At 49.8% G+C, this 13,222-nt stretch overlaps 1 protein-coding gene across 1 annotated transcript in view; it reads right to left on the bottom strand.

Annotated features, from left to right (window-relative positions):
• The window catches only part of AMOTL2 (angiomotin like 2), a 49,349-nt gene extending 36,751 nt beyond the window's left edge, over positions 1-12,598 (bottom strand). Inside the window, exons 1-2 of the mRNA XM_038749168.1 lie at positions 12,439-12,598; positions 3,456-4,288 (exon numbers count right to left, since the gene is read on the bottom strand). Of these exons, the coding sequence (XP_038605096.1) occupies positions 3,456-4,207 (752 nt within the window). The 5' untranslated portion in view covers positions 4,208-4,288; positions 12,439-12,598. The remainder of the gene's footprint in view (positions 1-3,455; positions 4,289-12,438) is intronic.
• Between the last annotated feature and the right edge of the window lie 624 nt (positions 12,599-13,222).

Below are 13,222 nucleotides of genomic sequence, written 5' to 3'. Positions count from 1 at the left end.
GGCAGAGGAGCGGAGGGTGCGGGCTGGGCTGGAGAAGGAGAGGAGGGAGGTGGGGTAGGAGGGGGCGAGGTGATGGACAGCCTTGAAGCCGAGGGTGAGGAGTTTCTGCCTGATGTGTAGGTTGATTGGTAGCCACTGGAGATTTTTGAGGAAAATCTCAAAACCAACCAATGGTTGGTTTTAGGGCTGAGAGAGGGGATAAGGGCATATAAACCCTGGAGAGTATTGGATGGCCCTTTCTCCCCTTTCTCTTATGCCAAAGGCCATTTCCACCCTCCCCACTGCCACTCATCACACACACACCTTTTTCCTTTCTCACCTCCCCCCTCCTCTTCCCCGCCAGCCAGTGAATTCAGTATGGCTGCTCTCCTGGGGCCTGACTGCCAGACACTTCCTGTGGGTCTCACACCTCCATTTAGCTGTGGTCTGGCTACAGAAGGTTTAAATACAGCCCACATTCTTCTGCGATGACTTGGCTCCAAGAAAGAATAAAGACATCTCCCCTTCTGTTCTTTCGTACCCCCCTTCCCTCCTCCTGCCCATCGCCCCCAGCCCCCACCGCCATCCCCCTTGCCTTTTTGTGCTCCTGGAAACAGTCCACTTCCTGTCCGTGACATTATCTTTTCCTGCCAGGGTCCGCTAAGGCTAGGCCAAGAGGAGAACCCTCGACTCAGTTTCCGCCACCCTTCCCAAACAGGCCCCTGAGAAGCCAGAGATAAGGTGGGTAATTGTAGAAGAAGAGCGAGGGGAGGGGTGGGGGGGAGTGAGGGGACGGGAACAGCAACAAGGTTAACTCTGGGCTTCTCTTCCTCCTCCATTCCAACTGCGTTAAGTCATTCATACCAAGCCACCGAGTCTTCATTACTAGAGCAAAATTCCAGACAAAGTGTATTACTTAGTGGTGTACTGAATGCACACAAGGAAATCCTCAATTGGTGGGCTTACGGAAAACCAGGGTGTGGTCTTAAAAGAAAGTGAATAGACTCTGCCTCTCCTTCATACTACCTTTTCGTCTGGTTTATTACGGGCGTCTGCGTCTGTGGGAGTTGAGGGTTCCTTCAGATTCTCTAAGGCTGGGGAGAATTCCTGGACCCCAGAGAGATGGAGGCACGGCACAATGGTTGGGAGACAAACAGAATAGTCTCAAGATTAATGTATTTGGGGGGAGGAAAACTTTTGGCCTCAGTTTCCTTATCTGTCAAACGGGTTCTCCCTGCCTCTCAGACTATGAGCCCTGTGTGGAACAGGGACTGGGTTTGATCTACCCCAGGGTGCTTGGCTACCCCAAGTAAGTGCTGAACACACACTTACTGGTGATATCATTTTTAGCCAGGATAAAGGAGGGAGGTGGAGAAGCAGCGTGGCCTCATGGATAAAGCACGGGCCTGGGAATCTGCAGGACCTGGGTTCTAATTCCGATTCCGCCACCTGCCTGCTGTGCGACCTTGGGCAAGTCGCTTCACTTCTCTGTGCCTCAGTCACCTCATCTGTAAAATGGGGGTGAAGACTGTGAGCCCCATGTGGGGCACGGACGGTGCCCAACCTGATTACCTTGTATTTACCCCAGTGCTTAATACGGTGCTTGGCGCATAGTAAGCGCTTACAAAAGACCATTAAAATCGTGGGAAAATGGGGTCTCAGTGTAGATAGTTCTGGCCACAGTGCTAAGAGAAGGGGCGGGAGACTTGATGAAGAATCTCATCTGCTGAATTAACAGAAGCCAGCCTCTGGCTTTCGCCAACTCCTCGGCCAGGAAAGGAGAAGCGGGCAAAGAGCAAAAAAGAGGCCTCAAGGAAGTAGGACCATGAGACAGTTTCAGTGTATTATCAGTCAATCAATCAACCAATCAATTAATATTATTTCTAAAAGTGCTCAGGCCTGCATTTCTGTAAAACCTTTATTTCCCCTTTCTCTAAAGGGAGATGAAAACTCTTCAGACAGTTAACTCTCAATTATTCAGTTTGCAGATTTTCTAGGCTGGTCCTCCTTGCTCCTCCCTTTCACTGCTTATTAGCATCTCCAGGAGAGGTGGGGATGGGTAGGGAGAAGAGAAGAAACTCAAACCAGTTTGGGTGAAAGTTTGGGTGGAGGGGGAAGGTACTGGATTCCAATCTTCTGGACTGCACCTAACCCCACCAATCAGGAGTTGGAAGTAGAAGGTGGCAGCCACGGGTTCGAATCCTGGGCTCTGGGTCTGGTTTAGTGGGTACCTTGGGTAGACACCATTTCCTCTCTTGGGGCCTCCAAGGCCTGGCCAGGGGAGCCATAATCTCTGGGAACACGGGCCTGGTAATTTCCACCCCTCTCAACCTCCCAGGGATGATAGAGAAGGAAAATATTCCAACTGCCTTACTTTCCCTACAATCAGCTTTAGAAATAAATTCATCATTCTAGAATGGCTTCCGGGAGACTGAATTTTCATTCATTCATTCAAGAGCACTACACTAAGCACTTGGGAGAGTGCAGCTTTCTTCCACAAAAATGATTCCCTCTGGGATCCAAAGCTTCCACATGAAACAGCCACATCAGTGAGGGTGACCACTAAACAGAGACATCTTGATCATCGTTCCCAACACAAGGAGGATGCGGAGAGGATGGAGGGAGGGAGATGGACTAGAAGAGGCAGGCTGAGGCGACAACAGGGAGTAGAGGGGGACTGGTTTGCACCTTTTCAATAGGGCTGACACTGATAAAGCCGACTAAGGTACCCAAAGCCCAGTACCTGTCCTGTTTCTAATGCTGACTGAATTTTGGAATCAAGGGTTGATTAATAATAACTGAACCCAGTGCTTGACACACAATAAGTGCTTAACAAACACCCCAGTGGTAACAATAATTGTCTATGGATCTCAGTGCTTAATATGGTGTTAGGCATATTGTAAACGCTTAACAAATACTATTGTTATTAGCGTTAAGGAAGGCAAATCAACTCTGTAAAAAGGGGATTAAATACCTGTTCTCCCTCTTCCATAGGTTGTCCACGCTGTGTGGAACAGGGACTATGTTCAACCTGATTAACTTGTATAGCTACCCCAGTGCTTAGAAGAGCACTTGACAAATAGCAAGCGCTTAACAAATACCATAATAACAGCATTCTTGAATCTATCCCAGTGCTTAGAACGGTGCTTGACACATAGTAAGCGCTTAATATATACAGTACTCTTATTACTCCTCCTCCTCCTCCTATTACTACTACTAATAATAATTATAATGATAATAAGGGACAGAAAAGGACCCTCGGGAGGTCATCGAGCCCACCTGCTCAACTCCCTACCTTGGGCTTCTGCAGACCATTCCAGAAAGAACATCCATTCCCATCCTTAAAGAGCTCTGGTGAAGACTGCCCCCGTCTCCACGTCCCTCCACCCTCCCTGGGTTTTCAGTGTCAGCAAGAGGGATGGGGGAAAGACCCCATCCCATCAGAGATCTGGACAGGCGATGCCGCTGCCGGTTACCTGATTTCGGGATACTGGAATTCCGGACCTCCCCGGGAGCAGAGCCTGGGGTCGCCCAGGTAGCCGAGGGAGGAGGACTCGTGGGGCGGCGTGCCGTAGGGGTAATCTGGGGGGGGTCCGCGCGGCTCCGGGCCTTCGGGTTGGGGGCCCCTGGGGGTCGCAGCTTGGTGGTGGCGAGATAGCTGCGGGAAGCTGTGGGAAGAAGTCATGTGGTTGGGCGCCTTGGCCCCGTTCCTCTCCAAAGTCATCTGCATGAGGCGCTCACTCAGAGACCTGACGTGCCCGTGCTTCAGTTCCTTCAGGGACTCGTCCTGGCGTCGGCCGCTGTCGGGCCCACAGGCCCTCCGCTGTCCCCGCTCGGAGAGGGGGCCGGGGCAGGCCGGCCCGGGCGGGGGCCCCCGCTGGGAGGCATAGTACTGCGAGTGGGCCTTGGCCTCTTCGTAGGTGGGCAGCTCCTCGCCCTTGTTCGACGGCGGGTAGAGCCGGTAAAGGGCATTCTCTCGGTAGACGTGGTCGCCGTGGTGCTCCTGGCCCTGGGGCTCCTGCCTCGCCGACTGGGCCACCATCTGGCTCTCTTCCTGGGTGAGGCTCTCCAGGGAGGAGCGGGGACCGCCGCCGCCGCCCCCGCCGCCGCGCAGGGCCTGCTGCTGGATGGCCAGCAGCGTGCGGTTCTCCGTCAGGTTGCCGTACCTCAGCTGCTCCTGGATGAGGCGGTGGAGGACGTTGCCCGACGACTCCTCCACGGTCCTCATCCTTCGCCGCTCGGCCCGCGGCCCGGGCTCTAGACGCGGGGGGAGCCTGGAGATCAGCGGCGGCCGGACGCCCGTGGGCACCTGCGAGACAGGAGGACAGGGGTGAGGGAACGGCTCCCGCGGCCGGAGGGGGAAAGGCAAGATGAGGAGGGGTGCAGCCCGATGGAAAGAGCACGGACCTCTGGGATTCGGGCTGTCATCCCGACTCTGCCGCTTGCCTGCTGTGTGACCTTGCGAGAGTCGCCCAACTTTTCTGGGCCTCCGTTTCCTCTTCTGTAAATGGGGATTCGGTACCGGTTCGTAATAGGAACTTTGGTATTTGTTAACTCCTTACTATATGCCAAACACCATAATAATAATAATAATGATGGCATTTGTTAATAATAATAATGATGGCATTTGTTAAGCGCTTACTATGTGCAAAGCACTGTTCTAAGCGCTGGGGGGATACAAGGTGATCAGGTTGTCCCACGTGGGGCTCACAGTCTTAATCCCCATTTGACAGATGAGGGAACTGGGGCTCAGAGAAGTTAAGTGACTTGCCCATGGTCACACAGCTGACGTGGTGGAGCCGGGATTAGAACCCATGACCTTTGACTCCAAAGCCCGAGCTCTTTCCATTGAGCCACGCTGGTTCTCTAAGCGCTTACTATGTTAAGCGCTTACTATGTGCAAAGCTCTGCTCTAAACATTGGGGAGGATACAAGGTGATCAGATTGTCCCAAGCGGGGCTCACAGTATTCAATCCCATTTTACAGATGAGGTCACTGAGGCACAGAGAAGTTAAGTGACTTGCCCAAAGTCACACAGCTCACAATTGGTGGAGCCGGGATTTGAACCCATGACCTCTGACTCCCAAGCCCGGGCTCTTTCCATGGAGCCACGCTGCTTGGGACAACTGGGTCCCACGTGGGGCTCACATTGAAGTAGGAGGGAGAACAGGTTTTATAGATGAGGGAATCGAAGAGAAGTTCTTGTCCAGGGTCACACGGCAGGCAAGTTGCAGAGACAGGAGTAGAAGAATCAACATAATTATGGTATTTGTTAAGAGCTTACTAACTACCAAGCACTGTTCTAAGCACTGGGGTAGATACAAGGTAATCAGGTTGCCCCAGGTGAGGCTCACAGTCTTAATCCCCAATTTACAGATGAGGCAACCGAGGCACAGAAGTGAAATGACTTGCCCAAGGTCATACAGCAGACAAGTTTAGAACCCAGGTCCTCTGACTCCTAGGCCTGTGCTCTCTCCACTAGGCCACACTGTTCTCCCTCCCTCTTAGACTGAGAAGCAGCGTGGCTCAGTGGAAAGAGCGCGGGCTTTGGAGTCAGAGATCGTGGGTTCAAATCCCGGCTCTGCCAACTGTCAGCTGTGTGGCTTTGGGCAAGTCACTTAACTTCTCTGCGCCTCAGTTCCCTCATCTGTAAAATGGGGATTAAGACTGTGAGGCCCCCCATGGGACAACCGGATCACTTTGTAACCTCCCCAGTGCTTAGAACAGTGCTTTGCACATAGTAAGCACTTAATAAATGTCATCATCATTATTATTATTAGACTGCAAACCCCATATGGGCTAGATGCTGTGTCTGCCCTGATTATCTTTTATCTACCCCAGCACTTAGTACAGTGTTTGGCACATAGTAAGCATTTAACAAATACTACTACCCTTAATATTATTTTATTATTGTTATTATTATTATTATTATTATCATTATTATTATTAGAAAGAGGAGAAGGAGGCCTGTGGCTTTCCACAAATCACTTTCTAATGGGGCTTCCTCTCCACCTCATCCTACTGCGTCATTCTGACATGAGAAAGTCGCATCCATTAGAACGAGGAAGGCTAGGGCTTATTTGGTCAATAAGTCCATTGTGGCTACTGCCTTATAGCCAAAGTCAAGTGCTTTGTTCAGGGACCAGTATAGAGCAAATGTACTCATTGCATTGTCCGGTCGAACTTATCCAATTTAGTTCAATAAAAGGTGGACGGCACTTGGGCAAATATTTCAGTCCCCCAGAATGAGTCCCTTAAGGCAAATCAGCCTCAGCAGAGGGAGATATCCAGTGGACTCCTCTTTCTGCACTACTCAGCATCTTTGAGGAGGTTAGGGTTTTTCCAAGACAGCCAGCATCTAAGAGAAGGAAGGAAGGGGAAGAGGGATTTGGAGAAAATGGGATTGACGAAGACGGGAGGACAGAGGATGTGGCAGAGGAGAGAAACTGTGAGTACATTAAAAGTGGGTGAAATAAGCCACCACGGAGAAAAAATATTTTACCAGAGAAAACAATTTGTACTCTTCAAGAGGTCTGTGAGAGCTGACAATTAAATATTCTTTCACCTGGCCCAATTTATCATGTCTCTGTGTGTGGATCTGTAGAGGATTAGGTGTTGGTGGGTGCTAGCTAAGTAGAAGCAAAGGAAAGAAAGTCAGCTTGTCATAATAATAATAATAATGATGGCATTTATTAGGCACTCACTATATGCAAAGCACTGTTCTAAGTGCTGGGGAGGTTACAAGGTGATCAAGTTGTCCCATGGGGGGCTCACAGTCTTAATCCCCATTTTACAGATGAGGGAACCGAGGCGCAGAGAAGTTAAGTGACTTGCTGACAATTGGCAGAGCTGGGATTTGAACCCATGACCTCTGACTCCAAAGCCCGTGCTCTTTCCACTGAGCCACGCTGCTTCTCTGTCATAATATTAGAGTCCCAAGTTTTCCCATCAGTTCTGTTCACAGAGCACATGAGTAGCGGTCAACAAATGGTCGGTAACAGTGATAATTATTTTTATTCCAATAAGTACTCTCGATGCCGAGAGGCAGTTCTAAGGGTGGCACCTAGACAGTGGAAAGCAACGTGGCCAAGTGGAAAGAGCTCGGCCCTGGGAGCCAGGCCCTGGGATCTAATATCGACTCTGCCAATTGCCTGTGTGACCTTGGGCAAGTCACTTCACTTCTCTTTGCTTCGGTTCTTTCAAATGCAAACTGAGGATTCAGTACCCATGCTCCCTTCTACTCAGAATAGGAGCCTCATGTAGGCCAGGGACTCTATCCGTCCTGATTAACTGGAATCCACCCCAGCACTCAGAACAGTGCTTGATACATAGTAAGTGCTCAACAAATACCATAAAAAGAAGAAAAAAACTGTGCATGAAACAGGGGTCTGTGGCAGCAACAAGCCTGAGGTTACCTGGAAGAATGTACTAGAAAAACAGACTCTCCAAGGCTCTCCCTTCCAGGAGAGTTTAAGAGAAAAGTTTCCAGGTTTCCCAGGCCGTCAAGGACTTCAACTTTCCACTTCACCCCAGCTTGTGAAAACCCATCGACCCAAGGCAACACAGAGATGTCTTTTTTCAGTGCCGCCGAGGGGCAACTCGCCTGACCTACCCTGCTGAGATTATCTCTGGAAATTCCTCTTAAAGCAAGAGTTGCAAAGAATCCCTCATCCCTCACCTTGCAGTCTTGACTTCCTGCCTTCACATTCTTTCCCTTGAAGCAGACTTTGACTAGAGGCTTTTAACATAGCCAGGTCATATGTCAAGTCCTAATGGACTAGTTCGGTTACGGTGATGTGTGTGTGTGTGTATTTATATGTGTGTGTGTATGTATATACGTGTGCAAGCATGCAAACTCTGTCCCTAGCCAGCCCAAAGCGGCCTGCATTCCTTCAGTGCTGATGCTGCAGGGTCCTTTCTCCAGGGAGAGAGTGGAAAATACTGTCACCCACTTTCTGCCCATCCCTCTCTCCCTTCCGAATTCACCCCACTCCAAGGCTCCAGGTGGGGATTCACACATCAGAAATCTCAGAGGGCTCAGAACCAAAAGTTAGTCCAGTGCTCTGCACACAGTAAGCGCTCAATAAATACGACTGATTGAAAAGACAGTCCAAGAGTCTGGGCACCCTTTTGTTTCATAACCTCTGGGGCATTTCCAGAGTTAATCACAGTCTGATGAAGGGTTGGCTCACGAATTAATGGGAACAAGGAGTTACAAAATACAGGTCCCCCCCCCCCCACACACACACACACACAAACACACACATAACCATAACCGAACTAGTCCATTAGGGACTTGACAGATAACCTGGCTATGTTCAAAGCAGATACACACCTTCGATCGATTCCGATCCCCAATGGCTAGACTGACCACGGCAGGATCACTCTACGTGAATCTTTTCCACTAATCACGCATCCAAATCTCCAGCACCAGATTTCTGCTACCGGGCGCTGTTCCCTTTAGAATAAACTGCTCTCCGGCCTTTCGGTGGGAGGACATTAACTAGCTGGCAGAGAAAGCCCAACGCTGTAAAACTCTTTACAGCATTCTTGGAGATTCCGAAGACACCGTGTTGTTAATCCAAATAAAGCCTTTCCAACAATGTAAGCAGGGAGCTCTAAAACTGGAAAAGCTACCAGAACCCAGAGTCCGGGTGTGGCAAGCCCCCGCCCCCCAAACCCTTCAACTCTTTCCCTCCCACCCCCCAGAAAAGTTCTTGAGCTCGGCAAACAATCTGGACATTAATCCATCTCAAACGTGTCCAGCCGATTGCCATCTGAAAAGTATTTCTATTTCCCTTGCTTCCCCGCTCCCTCTTTGTTTTCCAAATATTTCTGCCCTGACATCATCCGGGTTTGCATTGCAATTAACATTCTTTCTAACTGAGAACCAGCTCATGGCTCCGGAGAGCATTTTTCCAAAGAAGACAAAGAGAATTCTTCGTTACAGGCACACCTGTAACTCAGATACAACTTTTCTTCAATCACTTGGGTCCCTCCCCCTCAACCACCATGCGGTCCCTGCCCTGCCCCCCAGATCTTAATAATAATAATAATAATAATAATAATAATAATAATAATAGCATTTGTTAAGCGCTTACTATGTGCAAATCACTGTTCTAAGCTGGGGAGGATACAAGGTAATCAGGTTGCCCCACATGGGGCTCACAGTCTTAATCCCCAGGTTACAGATGAGGGAACTGAGGACCAGAGAAGTGAAGTGACTTGCCCAAAGTCACACAGCTGACAATTGGCGGAGCCGGGATTTGATCCACGTTCAGGCATGGCGTAGTGGCTAGAGCCCGGGCCTGGGAATCAGAAGGTCATGGGTTCTAATCCCCGCTCCACCGCTCGTCTGCTGTGTGACCTTGGGCAAGTCACTTCTCTGGGCCTCAGTTTCCGCATCTGTAAAATGGGGATTGAGACTGTGAGCCCCACGTGGGACAGGGACCAGGCCCAACCCGATTGGCTTGGATCCACCCCAGCGCTTAGTACAGTGCCTGGCACATAGCAATGATGATGGTATTTGTTCATTCATTCATTCCATATATTTACTGAGCGGTTACTGTATGCAGAGCACTGTACTAAGCGCTTGGGAAGTACAAATCGGCGACATTTAGAGACGATCCCTACCCAACAACAGGCTCACAGTCTGTGCCAAGCACTGTTCTAAGCGCTGCGCTTAACAGGTATCACAATTATTATTGTGATTATTTGGGTGGGGGGGTCGGAGCCACAAGCCCCGACCGTGAGCTCAGAGTGAGGAGTCGGGTGGTGGGGGTCTCCCCCCCCTCACCCAGATAATAATAATAATAATAATAATAATAACAGTGGTATTTATGGCGCTTATTACGTGCCAGGTACTGTACTAAGAGCTGCGGTGGACACAAGCAAATCAGGTTGGACACAATCCCTGTCCCACATAACAATAATAATAATAATAATGGCATTTGTTAAGCGCTTACTATGTGTGAGGCACTGTTCTAAGCACTGGGGGGGGATACAAGGTGATCAGGTTGTCCCACGTGGGGCTCACAGTCTTCATCCCCATTTTCCAGATGAGAGAACTGAGGCCCAGAGAAGTGAAGTGATTTGCCCAAGGCCACACAGCAGAATGTGGCGGAGCAGGGATTAGAACCCACGACCTGTAACTCCCAAACCCGGGCTCTTTCCACTGAGCCACGCATGTGGGGCTCACAGTCTCAATCCCCATTTTCCAGATGAGGGCACTGAGGCACAGATAATAGTAAATTTTGGTATTTGTTAAGCGCTTACTCTGTGCCGAGCACAGTCTCAATCCCCATTTTCCAGATTCATTCGATCGTATTTATTGAGCGCTTACTGTGTGCAGAGCACTGTTCTAAGCGCTGGGGGGGGGGGGGGATACAAGGTAATCAGGTTGCCCCACGTGGGGCTCACCGTCTTTATCCCCATTTTCCAGATGAGGGCACTGAGGCCCAGAGAAGTGACTCGCCCAGAGCCACCCAGCGGATGCATAATTCGAACCCACGACCTGTGACTCCCAAACCCGGGCTCTTTCCACTGAGCCGCGCGTGTGGGGCTCACAGTCTCAATCCCCATTCTCCAGATGAGGGAACTGAGGCACAGAGAATCATAATTTTGGTATTTTTTAAGCGCTTACTCTGTGCCGAGCACTGTTCTAAGCGCTGGAGGGGATATAAGGTAATCAGGTTGTCCCACGTGGGGCTCACCGTCTTAATCCCCATTTTCCAGATGAGGGCACTGAGGCCCACAGAAGTGACTCGCCCAGGGTCACCCAGCGGACACGGAATTAGAACCCACAACCTATGACTCTCGAGTCATTCATTCATTCATTCGATCGTATTTATTGAGCGCTTACTGTGTGCAGAGCACCGTACTAAGCGCTTGGGAAGTCCAAGTTGGCAACATAGAGAGACGGTCCCTACCCAACAGTGGGTTCACAGTCTAGAAGGGGGAGACAGAGAACAAAACCAAACGCATTAACAAAATAAAATAAATAGAATAAATAGGTACAAGTGAAATAAATAGAGTAATAAATACGTAAGAACATATATACATGTATACAGGTGCTGTGGAGAAGGGAAGGAGGTAAGGCGGGGGGGAGTCCCCAGTTTGGGGTCCGGGGGGTTGCGTCTGCAGGGTGGAGGGGATCCCCACTCCGCGGGACTCGGTCATTCATTCAATCGTATTTATTGAGCGCTTACTGTGTGCAGAGCACTGTACTAAGCGCTTGGGAAGTACAAGGTGGCAACATCTAGAGACGGTCCCTACCCAACAGTGGGCTCACAGTCTAGAAGGGGGAGACAGAGAACAAAACAAAACATATTAACAGAATCAAATAAGTAGAATAAATATGGACAAGCAAAATAAATAAATAAATAGAGTAATAAATACGTACAAACATATCAATCAATCGTATTTATAGAGCGCTTACTGTGTGCAGAGCACTGGACTAAGGGCTTGGGAAGTCCAAGTTGGTAACATACAGAGACGGTCCCTACCCAACAGCGGGCTCACAGTCTAGAAGGGGGAGACAGACAACAAAACAAAACATATTAACAGAATAAAATAAATAGAGTAAATATGGACAGGTAAAATAGAGTAATAAATACGTACAAACATATCAATCAATCGTATTTATTGAGCGCTTACTGTGTGCAGAGCACTGTACTAAGCTCAAGGGAAGGCCAAATTGGCAACATATAGAGACGGTCCCTACCCAACAGTGGGCTCACAGTCTAGAAGGGGGAGACAGAGAACAAAACACATTAACATAGTAAAATAAATACAACAAATATGGACAAATAAAGTAAATAAATAAATCGAGTAATAAATAAATACGTACAAACATATCAATCAATCGTATTTTTGAGCGCCTACTGTGTGCAGAGCACTGTACTAAGCGCTTGGCAAGTCCAAGTTGGCAACGTATAGAGACGGTCCCGACCCAACAGTGGGATCGCACTCTAGAATACACAGTGCTCTGCACACAGTAAGCGCTCAATAAATACGATCGATTGATTGATTCAAGTCGGCAACACATAGAGACAGTCCCTACCCAACAGCGGGCTCAAGCGCTTAGTCCACTGCTCTGCACACAGTAAGCGCTCAATAAATACGACTGATTGATTGATTGGGAAGTCCAAGTTGGCAACATATGGAGACGGTCCCTACCCAACAGTGGGCTCGCAGTCTAGAATATACAGTGCTCTGCACACAGTAAGCGCTCAATAAATACGATTGATTGATTGTATGAGGCCCAGAGAAGTGAAGCGACTTTAAGGTCACAGAGGCGGGATTCGAACCCACGCCCTGCGTCTCCCAAGCCCGGGCTCTTTCCACTGAGCCGCGCGTGTGGGGCTGACAGTCTCAATCCCCATTTTCCAGCTTCATTGGGTCGTATTTATTGAGCGCCTACTGTGTGCGAGATGCCCCCCGGGGCCCCCAGTGCCTTACCCAACCATGGCAGCGTTGATGCCGGGGGTCAGGGCCGGAGGAGAGGGAGGGTGACAGCCTGGGCGCTCCGTTGGGGCTCCTCAAATGCCGCCTGTCCCTCCGTCCGTCGCCTCCAGCCGCGAAGGACCGGTCCTTCTGCTCTCTGCTCTGCTGTGCTGTGCTGCTCTGCTAGGCTTTGCTGTGCTCTGCGAGGCGCTGCGCTGCTCCGGGCCTTTGCTATGCCAGGAATGTGACAGTTTCAGGTTCCCCCTTGGGATCAAAGCGGAGCCACAAATAACCCCGCCGCCGCCGACGACGACGAGCTCCTCCCCCAGACAACGCCTCCCCTCCTCCCCTGCAGCAGCCAAGGCCTCCCCTACAGCCACCAATCCATCAATCGTATTTATTGAGCGCTTACCATGTGCACAGCACTGGACTAAGCGCTTGGGAAGTCCAAGTTGGCAACATAGAGACGGTCCCTACCCCACAGTGGGCTCACAGTCTAGAAGAGAGTATCAATCATCAATCAATCAATTGTATTTATTGAGCGCTGTACTAAGCGCTTGGGAAGTCCGAGCTGGCAACATCTAGAGACGGTCCCTACCCAACAGCGGGCTCACAGTCTAGAAGGGGGGGGGCAGACAACAAAACCAAACATACTAACAAAATAAAATAAATAGAATAGCTATGGAGAAGTAAAATAAATAGAGTAATAAATCTGTACAAACATATCTACATATGTACAGGTGCTGTGAGGAGGGGAAGGAGGTAAGATGATGGGGATGGAGAGGGGGATGAGGGGGAG

This window comes from Tachyglossus aculeatus, chromosome 1 (assembly GCF_015852505.1).
Source record: "Tachyglossus aculeatus isolate mTacAcu1 chromosome 1, mTacAcu1.pri, whole genome shotgun sequence".
In the NCBI taxonomy this organism is placed as follows: Eukaryota; Metazoa; Chordata; class Mammalia; order Monotremata; family Tachyglossidae; genus Tachyglossus; species Tachyglossus aculeatus.
Note: the sequence above shows the minus strand (reverse complement) of the source record. Positions and strands in the feature narration are given on the sequence as shown.